Raw genomic sequence first — 13,375 nt, 5'->3', positions numbered from 1 at the left:
TGTTAATGGAAGAGGAAACCCTTTGCAGGGGAGAGATGCAAGGAGGGACAGATGCAAGGGTGGTATGTGATGGTGGATGGATACCCCTGGTACAAAGATAGCAAGTGAAGCAGGCTGTGGCAAGGTATGTCTTGATGTACCTGGGCCTGGGCTTGCTCTGTGGTGGCAGGTTAAAAAAGGATGGTGTAGCTTGGAAAGCACAAGGGGAAAGTCATCATGGCAAGGCCCAGTCCCAAATCCTGGGTTTGCTTTCCTTTTTTAGCATTGTGCACCACAGCGTTTCAGAAAGCAGGAGCAGCCATAATAGCATTTTAGGTCTTTCATGTATGTCAAAGTGTGCCCAGCTGGCAGAGTGAATCATAGAAAAGAAATATACTCAGGGTTTGAGGGGATAAAAAAACATATCCATGTATTTCAGAGAGCAACTCGGAGCCTGGGCTTTGTCTCTCCAATAAATCTGTTGCTGGATGGAGTCTGGGACAGTGGAAAGAGGAGATCTGCCCTGCTTGATCTAGAGCCTCTGTGTCTGCAGCTGGCTTAACCAAAGGGATTGATGTTCTGCTTTCCCATACTTATGCAGCAATTCTTGAGCCTCTTTCCAGGAGAAATGTTCCAGCAAGTGCCAAAATCATTTAACACTCACTGCTTGTGCTGCAAGGCTGCTGGAGTTGGCTGGTAATAACAGAGGTAGTGAGAGGTCCTGGCAGGGATTGGTGCTGTGGGGAGGCAGGCTGGGTGGTAGCTCTGTGGCTGGGCAGAGGAAGGGGCTTTCTTCCTCTGCAGCCTGCTCTAGTGGGTTTTCTGTCCCCTTTGGTCGCATTGCAGAAGCAGATATTTACCCTCAGGTCAGGAAATACTGTTCTTGTGTTCTTGGGCTGCTTGAGTGAGAGGCTGGTTCAGTCTCTGACCTCCAAATCGGTGCTGTGCTGGTGTGTAAGGACCTCCTGAGCTGTTTGCATTGTTTGTGCTGAAATCCAGCCTGATCTCTGAGCACAGGGCAGGTGGGCATGTAGGAGTGTTTCTCCAAGAGGATCCCCATTGCTCTGACCCATCCCCAGCATCACAGGTGGGCTGAGCAGACAGGGCATGAGCTGCTGCAGGCAGAAGGAGTTGTGTGTGCTCTTCACTGCCCACGTGTGTAAACCCAGGCATGGTCATGGTGCAGTCATTTTCTCTGCAACAAATCAGCTGGACACCTCTTCTGAGAGAGGAGTAGGTGACACATGGTCCTTGCCAGGACCATGCCTTTTTCTCGTTTGCCTCTCACAAAGGATGAGTGTGGCTGGAGAGTGTGTGGCCAATGTGCATTCATCAGGGCCTGTAAAGCATGGACTGAGGGAGAGGCAGCAAATCAAGCACCCACAAAGAGGGAATTATACAGACAGCAGGAAAACAGTGGGTGTGTGCACAATGATCTGCATATGGTCAGACTGTAAGGGTGTCCTTGGAAGGATGCATGGTGGCTGTCAGGAACCAAAGCACAAGAAGCTCTTTCTGGTAACAAGTACTAAATTTCTCTGAAACAACCAGAAAAGGCACTGTTAGGTGGCTGAGAACAGTTTCCTGAGACTGCCAATTAATACTGGTTGTGTATGTGAGCAGTGAAAAGCCAGCAGTGTTCAGCTGTTTGCAGAGCAGCCACATCTGCTCAGGAGAGTTTGCAATTAAAACCCCAAATACTGGGGCTGTGAGTCACCCCACCTGTGGCCTTCTCTTGTAGCAGGGAAATCAGCATCAGCAAAGGGACAACCTGATACATTTTCCTAGGGCAAAATAACCCAATTTTTTTCTCTGGCCTCTCCCCCGAGACCAGTGCTTGCCTGCTCTGGCCTCCTCCCCACACCTTCCCTCCCACATTGCTGGTGTTGTAACTGGTTTTCTGGCTGTGAAAGCAGCAATGATGAGAGATGCTCATTTGCTTGGTTTAGATTTTTCCTAAATCACCTGGTGCTGAGGAGTAATGAAATATTTATTACATGTTACAAAACCAAACCCAGAGCAACAACACAGTGAGCAGTTAAATATTCCTCCTTTCCTCCCTGCAGTGGTCCCTGAGCAGCAGGTGCCCTAAGAAAGAAGAGCTCAGTGCTGCTTGTGGTTGACTGCTGCTGGGCTTTCTGGACAAAAGGCAGAGGTACCTCCCCTGGGACCTGCACAGACCTGCAGTCCTCAGCTGAAACAATTCCTTTGGGACGGGGTGATGCTGATGGGCTGAGCCATTAGGCACCAGTGTGCAGTGCTGTGATGCACCCTCGTGTCCTGCCTGCAGGAAAGGCCCTTCAGTGGGATGTGCAATGTGCAAGGGCTCTGTGAGGCATCAATGCACTGAAACTTTCAGTCCTTGATCAGAGGTGCTCAAGTGTGGCAGTGAAGGGGGTCACTTCTCAACCACACTGCCTTCCTCTTGGAAACATCCTTCCACAGAGCCCAAATCTGATTGATTTCAGCAGCCATCACATTGATGGACAGGGCTTTATTAGCAGGTTTGAGTATCTGTACAGGTGTGAACATCCTATGCAGCAGCTTGCTACTTACTGACAGATTCAGCAATCTACAAATCTACGACCTAGGATGGCCCTTCCTTCCAAATCTTCTGTTGGTTATAGTACTGCTGTAGCATAATGGAGGTAGCAGGAGAGTTCTAGAAGTCCCTGGCCCAATTTCCCTGTTCAAAGCAGGGCTCCCTCCCAAACCAGATAATTTTCATGCAGTCAGGCTGTGGAAATTTGCAAGGCTGGAGATGCTGCAGTCTCTCTGGGCCCATTTTGGTGCTGTACTTATTCCTGCATGCTCAGACTCAACAAAGAATTCTGGAGAGAGGATGGCTTAGTGAGGCACATTGGTGTGTATAACTTTGTTCAGGGAAGTTTTCTGTGGCAAACAACTCCTCTTTGCAGTGCTTGTGCTTCCCTGGTGTAGGTGAAGGAGGCTGGAGATGATGTGCAGAGATGGTGCCAGCTGTTTGCTGGCTGGAACACTTTGGAGAAGGTGCCATGGCTCCCTGCATTCAGGTTTGCACTTGGCTCTGAGTCAGACTGATGTACAAAAATAACACAGAGCAAGAAAGCTGCTGGTGAATGTTTGTCCCAAAGATGCTGATGTGCTGTTTGCTGGGACCTGCATCAAGTAAATTCATTTGGTTGCCTCTGTGATTTGCTTGTGGCTGGTGGGTCTTTAGTCAGGTTGTGAGGTCCATAAATTGTGCTGGGCATGTGGTTTTTCTTAACCAATTAGACCAAGAAGGTAGGAATCATGTGGGTCCCATGTCTAGTCACTGGTGAGCTCTTCCCATGATGTAATCTGTTATGGGAAAGACATCTGCCAAGCTTCTTATAAAAGGCCATGCAATCCACAAGGGATGCCAGCCCAAAAGCTCCATGGGTGCTGTGCCTGGTACCGGTGCCAGGAGTTCACTGCCTCAATTGATTACAGTTTTTAATATGCCTGCATATATCTGGCAACTTAAATTCTGCCAGACAGGTACAGGTCTGGGAAACACTGATGCATAAGCACATCAGTATTAACTTGGGAGAGTTCTTTTGGGTCCAGAGAGCTGTGCTCTGTGATCCCTCTGGAATGCAGGAATGAGTATTTGTTTTTTAATGACTCACATGTGGGAAGCAGTTGTAGAGGACATCAGAGTGGTCTGGAACAGTGAGGGAAGGTAAACAGAATAAACCTCTTAATCCACCAGTTCTCCTGTTTACTCCCAGCTCTCCTGTGTGATGGCACCTGGATTTGTTTGCATGGCAGACAGCGAGGCTGTGCCCCAACATCCACACCCCTGCTGGGCTTGCAGCCTAACAGGGCTTCACCTCCTGCCACAGCTGGTGTGAAGGCTGTGATGTTGTACTGATGTCCTTCCAAGTGGAAGTAATTCTGCTGTTCTCTGCTATGGGTGAGCGCCCTGTGGAAGGTAACGGAGTGGCCTTACTGCATCTGCAGAAGCTGTTGGCTTGCTTTATGTGGATTTCTAGCTTATCACTGGTGCCTCTAATTAACAGGAGATAAAATAACACCCCTGCCTTTAAAGCACTTAAGCTTACAGTGGAGTGTTGAGGGCACGTGCTCTTTTAAGCCTGTGGCTGAGTTAGTGGCATCACTTGGCACTGCTTCAAGGCTTGGAGAGTGATTCTGGTGCTGAGACTGCCCTCCTGCCTTGCTCCAGCCTTTGCTGGGAGGTGCAGCCTCCCAGCTGACCCAGAAGTGCTTCTGGGATTTGGCAGCAATGCCTGTGGGGCCTGATGGGGAAGGAAAGAGCAATAAAATATGAGGTGAAGCGTGTTGGGCACATTTGGTTGACCTGCAAGTCTGGTCTCCTCTGTTCCCTTGTGCTGCTGACTTTCTGCACTTCCTGTGGTGCTGATGTTTACTGCTGTGCTGCAAAAGCTAAGTTTAATATGACAACAGTTAAGTTGTGTTTCGGATCACCTGCTTCCTTGAAAGCATCCCTAACAGTGCCACAGCCATGGATCAATACCCTGTGCTGTCTCCTGGTCTGGTGGGGGTGTCAGACTGGGGGTCCTGTTAGCTGAGGACTGGACTGTGCTGCAGCCAGGTGTGATCAGAGAGAATCTCCTTTTCCCTGGATGGGGAAAATGCTGGCATACAGCTTGGCTGAGGAGGAGGCAACTGACACTCTCGTGGAGACAAATCTGATGATTCATTTCCACAGCCCCCAGGAGCTTGCGTGTGAGCTGCGTCTTGGGAATTTCTAGGAATTTCAAGGAGCATCATTCGTTCTGAAGGTAGCCCATTCAGTACTCAGAAAGGAGGATAAAATGCTGCTGCTAGATGGCATTATAGGAATTGAACAAGCAAGGACTTTTGGAGGGTGTCCTTAGTAATAACCTGAACACAAAAATGTAATAAATATGCCATACATGTTGTTAAAATCCCAAATGAAAAGCCTCTTGGCTTAAAGTATCTGTGCTCTTAGTATGTCTTTCTGTGTGCCTCAGCACCCTGATTTCAAGGTTACCTGTAGTTTTTCTGTTTCTTTCCTTTGTTTTTTTCATAGCATCTGTTGCCCTGTAATTTCTTTCTGACATTCACAACGCTTGCAAATACAAAACTGTCAATACATTTAATTAACATCTTGCCTTTTGCTTCTTCGAGATAATTAAATGATTAATAAAAACAGACCTAGCACCTTCCCACAGGTGTCTTTGATCTGCATTGTTTCTGGCTGCTCTTATCATTGACCCAGTTTTCAATTCCATCAGCTCAGATAGGTTTGGAGCCTGTTTTACATCTGATGTTGTGCGTGTTACCCAATGACTCCTGATGTCTAGGGTGCTGTTGGCAAACACCCCAAAGGGGTTTAGGTGCCTGACATGGCAGAGAGGATCTAATTTTTGAGCCTAAGAGTCTGCCTTCCTAAAAGCTATAAGGTTTTGGCTGTGCTTTTCCTCTGGGTTCATGGCTCAAGGCTGAGATGGGTCAGGTTAAGGGATGCTGAGCTTTGTTGCATGTGTCAGACCCTGCAAAGTCTGGGCTGGTGTTTTGGGGGTGGGTTTGACCCACCTTTGCAGCACCCACAAGGTGGTGAAGGCTGTTCCACGTTTTCAAAGCAGAGCATAGCAAGTCTGGCTTTGTCACTTTGATGAACACTTCTCCATTAGCAGTAGGATAATCCCAGATTATCACATCAAATTGCTATTGCTCACTAACTCCCCTCAGCGTGGTGTTGAGGCATTAATTACCAGTGTTCATGATGCTCACTACTGCAGTCCCCAAACACCCCACACAGCACATCATGATGGTAACTCCAGTGATATTTATCCCTGCATTTTCCAAGTGGTCCCTCTCCTCCTTTTTATCACTAGTGGTGTTTATCAGCTGTCATTATGCTCTAGTTCTTTGAATCTCTGCAGTTTTTTTCAGACTTTATTCAAAGGCATTTAGACACTTAGAGCTATTAATTTTGTCATTCTCTTCCATCACTGGCATACAAATGAGGAAAAAATACACTTCTCTAGATTTCTGGTCACTAATAAATACCTGTCCTAATTCTTACTGCTCTCCTTTCCCTTTAAGTTTGAAGTTGCAATATACACATATTGTTTGCTTCCTTCTGTCAAAATTAATTCTTATCCTTGAATGTGAAGTAACCCCATGGTAAACCAGCCCCAGCTACATTTCAATCCTTGCAGTTTTTCAGCATGAGTCTTGTCTACATCTTTAGATGTTAGGCTGGCATTGCTGATATATTACTTATGTGCCTGCTGTGACTTTGTCTGCATTGTAAGCTGAAGGGGTGGGTTTTTAGCTTTGTCTGGTTTTAAACTGACAGATAAATTGGAAAAATAATGGCATGTTATCTTACAAGGCTGGAATAAACCTTGTAAACTTTCTATAGATGTCACTGTGATAGAATTAGAATTGTCTTGTAAGTTATACCAGTTGTGTGCTGGACAGGAAGTGTTTTGAGAAGCAAAGAGACAGCAGAGAAAGTCCTTGCTAGGAAAAGGAGAACAGGTTTGCTCTCATAGGATTTCAACATTAAATTCTTTCACCACTGGTTTTGAGTGATGTTTTGTATGTGAAAAGCCAAAAGAAATTAACAACATGAGCAAGGAGGAAAAAAAAAAAAAACAAAAAAAAACCCAAACAAAACCCAACAGCTAGCTTGCAAAGCTTTCCATTTGGTATGAAATCTCAGCTTCTAAAGGGGAGGAGAGGGTGAGTGGGAAGGGGTTGCACCAAAACAGATTCTTCCAAGCACTCACACAGCAGCTTGCTTTTGAATTGAGTATACCTGAAGTAGTAAAAGTCTTGTGTGCATTTTGTGGTGGCAGAGTTGTTTAGAAATGATGTTTTGGGTGAATTCAGGCGCTTGTGATGCCTAGATGAACTCGCCAGGCAGTGTGCTTGCATGTGTGTACCTATGTGTGGCTGGTTCCTCAGCTATTGCTGCTGTCCCCAAAGGAGAGCAGAAATGCATGTTGTAACCACCCCAATAAGATACTGCAGATCAATTACTGGGGTTTTTCCTTTGTACATAAACCTTTTTGATGGATTTTCTTCTTTTGGCATGTTTTACAGATAAGTAAGCAGCAGCTCCAGACAATCAAAGATCGTTTCCAGGCCTTTCTCAATGGAGAAACCCAGATTGTGGCAGATGAAGCATTTATAAATGCTGTCCAGAGCTACTATGAGGTAAGGAGAGACAAAACAATGCTCTTATGAATCCCTGTCCTCGTCCCTATTCACAGATGGGGTTGAATTCTGATGGTTTGTCCATAATCACACAGTGTGAAGCAAAGGCTCCTGTCTGATGTCTGGTATATCAAAATGTTTGGGAGGTTCAGTGTTTGAATGTAAACCATGGAACAACCACAGCAACTCCCATGCCATGGTGTTTCCTTAAAGCTTGATTATGGGGAAGACTGCCCTTCCTTTGAGCTGAAAAACAATTTCCTGATACTTTTGAACAGTGTATTCTAAAACAGAGAAGATGGCAAAACCAGTAAAATCAATGTCATGTGCTCCATGTGAAAAATACGAAGAGAAATCTGGGCAGCACATTCAGTTCTTGCAGAAGCTTTTGCATTGTGTCCAATTGACTTTGGGATTTTCAGCAAGAGTCTTGTCTTTTCTCTTTGGCCTGACAAGTGCTGCAAAGCAGAGGGGGAGTGAGGAGGACGTGCATCTACAAAACTAGATGATACCAGAGAACATGAAACATTGCTCATAATTGTGCAAAAGAATAATTATCCCTATCTGTCTTTTTGCACCTCTTTGTATGCAGCCCATAATGCTGCCTTTTATATCTCTGCTTAGAAGGAAAGAATTTCTGGTTTTGAAAGAAATCAGTGCTTGTCATTTCTATAAGGAGTGTTGTTTATTTTTTTTGCTTGCCTTTCTGCAAACCACTTCTTTTTCTCCCTAGAGCTATTCTGTCATAGAAGGTGAAGATTTTGAATTGCCTACATAAAATATTTCTCTAGAAGTGCAATCTAAGAGGGGACCAAAATCAGATACTAAAACCGAAGATAATTTTCACTCTATAGGATATGACAGCAGCTGCTTCTGTGTAAGGAAAGCACAAATTATCTCTGGATTAACTCTGTTGAACCAGTCTAGTAGTTCCTGCTACATCATTCTCTGTACAGGAAGGAAGCCAAGAGTCATTTACATCTTTTATCAGAAAATAAATTGCCAAGGGATCATCACAGCTTCACTGAACATGTGCTCTCAAAGAAAGTTTTCAAGATGAAGTGAGCTGTGTTTTAGGATGCAAGAGCAGCATAATCTGTTCAGATAAGATTATTGGGCAGGAAAAGGAAACTGCTTAAAACCAGGCAAAACACACCCCTGTTTCACTGCTGGGTCTGGCTGAGTGTGTCAGCTCCAGAAATCCTGTGCTGTATAAATGCCCCAAGTTACCAAACTGAAAAAGAGCAGTAGATTAGCACTAGATGTACACAAGCCCATGTTCTCAAGTGGACCCTCCATTGGCTCTGTCCTGCTTAAAACAGGCCACATAAAGTGTAATGCATCTCTCTGTGTCCTTTAGCACAACTTTCTTTTTCTTCTTTTTAGCTGTTGGGCTCCTTTGATTGATGGCTGTGTGCTTTCAGCTTCTGTGCAGCTGAAGCTTGCCTCTGTGGCTCTTCCTGGGCACCAGCTGCAGAGGCAAAAGGCAAAACCTTGCCACAGAAAGCCTCTGCCCCACAATGCCTGAGCAGTGTTCCCTGCTGAGAGCGTTCTCCCTTCTCTGCAGAGATGTGCCCCCCTTGGTTGATCCATTGTGCAAATTGTGGCAGATCCTGCTTATCTCAGCCTCTGCAAATCTCAGTTTTATTCAATTAACTGTCCTTCTGCTGGGTGCTATCTAGAAATCAGCATTTACTGGTTTATAATCTGCGAGATGGCTTGGAAAACACACAGCTGGTACATGGCTGATGTTTCTAAAAGGTCCACTTATTAATGGTACAGGATAAGTTCATTACCTGGGAATGACTGGGGTTTTTTCAGAAAAAAAAAGATAAGGGTGACATTGTAGGTCAGAAACGCATTTGCTGTTGCCCTGAATGTGTTTGCATGGCCACATTTTACTGTTAATTCTGGCTGTCAGGGTAAGCATGTGGTTGTCAGTCTCAGGCTAGTTCACAGGCTGCTGCCAAATTAAAGAATTGAGTGATCGGCTGCTGCTCTGCAAAGCAGTGCTGTGCCTGCAGGAATGCTGCAGACCCGTGTGCACAGACAGGCCCAGCATACTCCAGCACACTGCAGGGGAGCTTTTCTCAGCTCCTTTGACTTCTAATGAATAAAGCTTTGTCTGTCACCAGCACATTTTGCAGCAGTCACTTCAGTGTATGTGATAGAAGTGCTTCATTAGCCCCATTTCCACTCTGCTGTGGGCAGACAGACACGCAGGGTGGGCTCATCTGTGGCTGTGGCAGGAGATGCCTGACCCAGCTCCTGGAGGTCAGTTCCTTTCTGCAAGATTTGCTGTGTGCACCCATGGTAGGATTTTGTTCTAGGCAGTACTTGGCTCCTGGCAACCCTACTAAGCTGTCCTACAGCCAGGCAATTCACCTGGTGTTTTCTACAGAAAACAGGACAGAACGCATTTTTTTTTTTCCTTTTTTAAAATTTTCCTATTTTATGATTTCTGCTGCTTTGTGTCTGACTGGTGCTCCCCTGTGCCTGCCTCCTCCCTGCCAGTGCAGCCTTCCTTTCCTCTGCTGGCTGCTGCTCCACACCCAGGGAGGCAGAATCAGTGCTGAGGGAATATGGGGAGCCAGATCCCACTGCTCAGGATGCTGGAGGTGAGGACCATGGATAACAACAGGTATGGGAAATCATTAGCACTGTCACACAGGTTCAGGCCTGGGCACCTGGCGTGGATGAGGGGATGTGGGAGCCCAGGAGGGCTGGTCACTGTGGCCTCCCACCATTTCCTGCAGTCAGTGTGCTGATAATTTTCTTGGCTGCATCAGGAGCTTGGCTCTCGATGGCTCTCACCCATTACTTGAAAGCACCTGCACACACTTGGGGCATTATCACTCATATTTAATCTCCACAAGGAAATGAAGCACATGCTGCTGTTGTTTGAGGATGGACTAGAGAGGTTGCTGGTGGCATTCTGCCTGTCTTGTCTGCAGGGTGTGAGTAGTCCCATGGTGATATTGGAAGGAAATAGCTCAGCTCTTCCTCAGCATCATTTTTGGTCTGGTCCTTGGACAAAACCCACTGCTACTGCCAACAGATGCCTGTGCCATCAAGCATCTGGGAACATGGAGTACTGTGTTGCTGAATGGTATATAAAAAATAAATCTATCACGTCCTTAGGTCATCCTCAAGCTCTTTAATTATTGAGAGCTGACAGATACACCCCTGTGAGGGCACAGCTTCTTCCCAAGCTGCTGTATTCATCAGTTCTCAGCATTATTAATAAAACAGCAGTTTTCTTACTGGATATTGTTTGCTCTTCTGTGTTCAGGGCTTGGGAGAGGAGAGCCAACACAAAATCCCTCTGACTCTCTAACCCTTCAGCTCTGTGTTGCTTTCAGGACATCTGTGGTCTGTGGGGGTCTGTCATGTTTTGACCCTTTTGCTGTTCTTGCATGGGAAGAACATCTTTATGAAATGTCTTCTCCCTCCCTTTCTCCTGCTGTCAGTGCCCTGCATCTCTGCAAAGGTTCAAGCCATGCTGAACCATCTTGCACTTCCCATTCCTGTGTCAGCAGGGCAGACAGCAAGGATCTCCTCTGGTGTAGAAGAGTTAGGGTGTAAGCCTGGTCCTTGAAAAGGGTTTTCTGGCTACCAGAATAAATCCAGTGCAGTGCTGTTGGCCTCAGTAAGATGACTCTGCTCCCTCTAACAGGGCAGAACTTGGTTAGGTGAAGGTAGTTGTGCAAAAACTTTCTTATTAAAACATCAGATGGAACAAAATAAAATCCTACTTTCCCAAAGGGGGATTTATGTATCTGGTGAGGTGTGACCATAACATCACATCAAGTCCTAATTGCATCAAAATATTTCATTGTAGTGGAGGCAAAGCAGAATCTTCACCTGATTTCATTACACTTCCCAAAGTTCAGCTGAAACCTCTGGCAACATGTGGCAGTCGAGTTGGAGAATGTCCTGGCAGTCAATAAGCAGCTCCCCAGCAGTGAAACCACCTTTTGTGCTGCTTAAGGAGGATTTTTTTCAACTGAAACCATTTGAAACCCCCCTTTTCTTTGCAGGTATTCCTGAAGAGCGACCGCGTTGCCAGGATGGTGCAGAGCGGAGGCTGCTCGGCAAACGACTCCCGGGAGGTCTTCAAGAAGCACATCGAGAAGAGAGTGCGCAGCCTGCCAGAAATTGATGGCCTCAGCAAGGAGACAGTCCTGAGCTCCTGGATGGCAAAGTTTGATGCCATTTACCGTGGGGAGGAGGATCCCCGGAAGCAGCAGGCCAGGATGACAGCGAGTGCTGCCTCAGAGCTCATTCTCAGCAAGGAGCAGCTCTATGAGATGTTCCAGAACATTTTGGGGATCAAGAAATTTGAGCATCAGCTTCTGTACAATGCATGTCAGGTAAGGTGGGAATGGAAGAGGGTTTTTTGGGCAAGGCTTGCCATGCTATTATAACTGGACACTTTGCGTGTGACCAGATTCTTTTGGAGAGAACTTCTACCAGGACAGTGGGGGTTGGTTTATGGTGGGACTTCTGCACTGCCAGTTCTGGCTATCCAAGTGGGCCTCCTTCTCTTGCTCATTTTCTTGCTCAATTCCATAGGATTGCTGAGATGGGAAAATTTTATTCCTCAGCTCTGTATCTGGGTGAGCAGTCTCTGAGGTGGTTAAGTGGGCTGTTTGCCTGTGGCTTGTTTGCCCTCCCTGTGTCACATCAGCAGTCTGAATGACAGAGGTTCTTACAGCCTGTGAGTGCAGTCAGGTCCTAGGAGACCCTGGGGTGGGTGGCTTATGCAGGCTTGCCCAGTGAGGTTCTCCCTAAGTAGAGGGAGCTCTGTGATCCCTGCATGCCTGTGGTGGAAGGAAAGAGCATCCCAAAGCCCCATGACCTCAGGGTAGCTCTGCTTGCACTTGAAAATATTTCCTATTCGTCTCTTTCTACCCCAGAAAGGCCAGTTCTCCAGAGTTGCATAGCCAGGACTCTGCAGTGCTGCTTGTGCTTCCAGAGCTCTTGCTGAGGGCTGTCAGTGGCTATCCAGACTGCTGGTGACCCAGATTACAATCCCCTGCTATTGGATATAAATATCACAGTGGGATAAAGGATGCCAGAGTCACGGAGAGAGTAAGGTGTGGAAAGTTTTTGGAGGAGGAGCAGACCACAGTCTGTGAAGCTACAAGGCTTCAGCTTCTTATCAAAATGAATACATTAGAGACCAATTCTGTCTGTCTTCTGTCTAGACATTTCCAATTTTTTTTAAGACACAGAGAATTATGTTTGATCTGTTTTTACCCCCGTAAAGAGCCTTAGTTATCTTACATTTGTTGTTCTTCATCTCAAACCTTAATGACAGAGTGGGGAGAGGATAATAAATGTCCCTGAGTAATATGTCTTCATAGCAAAAACTGCAGTGGCCCTCATAAATTTTGTTTACACAGATTTTGTGCCTCCATCCTCTGTTGGAAGAATTCTTTAAAATCAAAACCATAATGTTTTCAGCGATGTGTCAAGAACTGAGTCAGTTCTGCAGTGCTTTGGTTTATTTTTTAACTTAAACCAACTCCAGCCCTGTGTCTGTCTGACCTGTGCTTTGCTAAGGACCAGGGTGGCCTTGCGTGAGCATGTGTGTGATCCTTCCCTCCTGGCTTGTGCTTCCCACTGAGGCAGAAAACAGTGTTTGATCACAGCTGCCCTGCTTTGTGATCTCTGCTCGTTAGAATCCTTCTGGCTGACACCATGAACCCAGAGGCTGCTCCCTGCAAATTGCCCTGTTGCATCAAGCAATCTTTTTCCTGCACGAGTCTTGGTTTTAATCCTGGAGAATTTAATTCTGGGTCTTTTCTAATATTTGGAGGGAGTAAACCTGTAATTTAATCTTTTACGGGAAGACATAATTTCTGATGAAAGCTAGAATTAGCATGGAAGTTACTCTGTTTTTAATACCTGGATAGTGAGGATTAGCTATGCAGAAGGGAAAGCCCTTTGTGCAATGCAAGCCTCAGAAAGCTGCACGGTCAGCAGTCATTGAGCTTTCCTGGGATGCAGTGGCAGTGGTTAAAGTGCCGTGGTGCTGTGGGGTGGGACCCTGCCCCGTGGGGAACAGGTCACTGCTGCTCCCTCTCCCTCTGCAGAGCAGCCAGGGAAACCACAGGCTTTGCTCTGGGAGCCCTTTTTTGGATGCTACCTGTGGTCAAGTCATCCAGGCTATACCAGCAGGGTCTTTGGAGCTCTCTGGCCAGCAGCA

General features: G+C 46.3%; 1 protein-coding gene across 5 annotated transcripts in view; it reads left to right on the top strand.

Annotated features, from left to right (window-relative positions):
* Positions 1-13,375, top strand: part of CADPS (calcium dependent secretion activator) — a gene marked incomplete at both ends in the record, with an annotated part of 201,076 nt that overhangs the window by 32,556 nt on the left and 155,145 nt on the right. For all 5 annotated transcript variants that reach the window (XM_084214180.1, XM_084214178.1, XM_084214177.1 and 2 more), the window contains 2 exons: positions 7,048-7,161; positions 11,202-11,534. In XM_084214180.1, the coding sequence (XP_084070306.1) occupies positions 7,048-7,161; positions 11,202-11,534 (447 nt within the window). The remainder of the gene's footprint in view (positions 1-7,047; positions 7,162-11,201; positions 11,535-13,375) is intronic.

The sequence above is a fragment of the Fringilla coelebs genome, assembly GCF_963513975.1.
Source record: "Fringilla coelebs genome assembly, chromosome: 13".
Lineage (NCBI taxonomy): Eukaryota > Metazoa > Chordata > Aves > Passeriformes > Fringillidae > Fringilla > Fringilla coelebs.
This window is presented reverse-complemented; position numbering and strand designations above follow the sequence as displayed.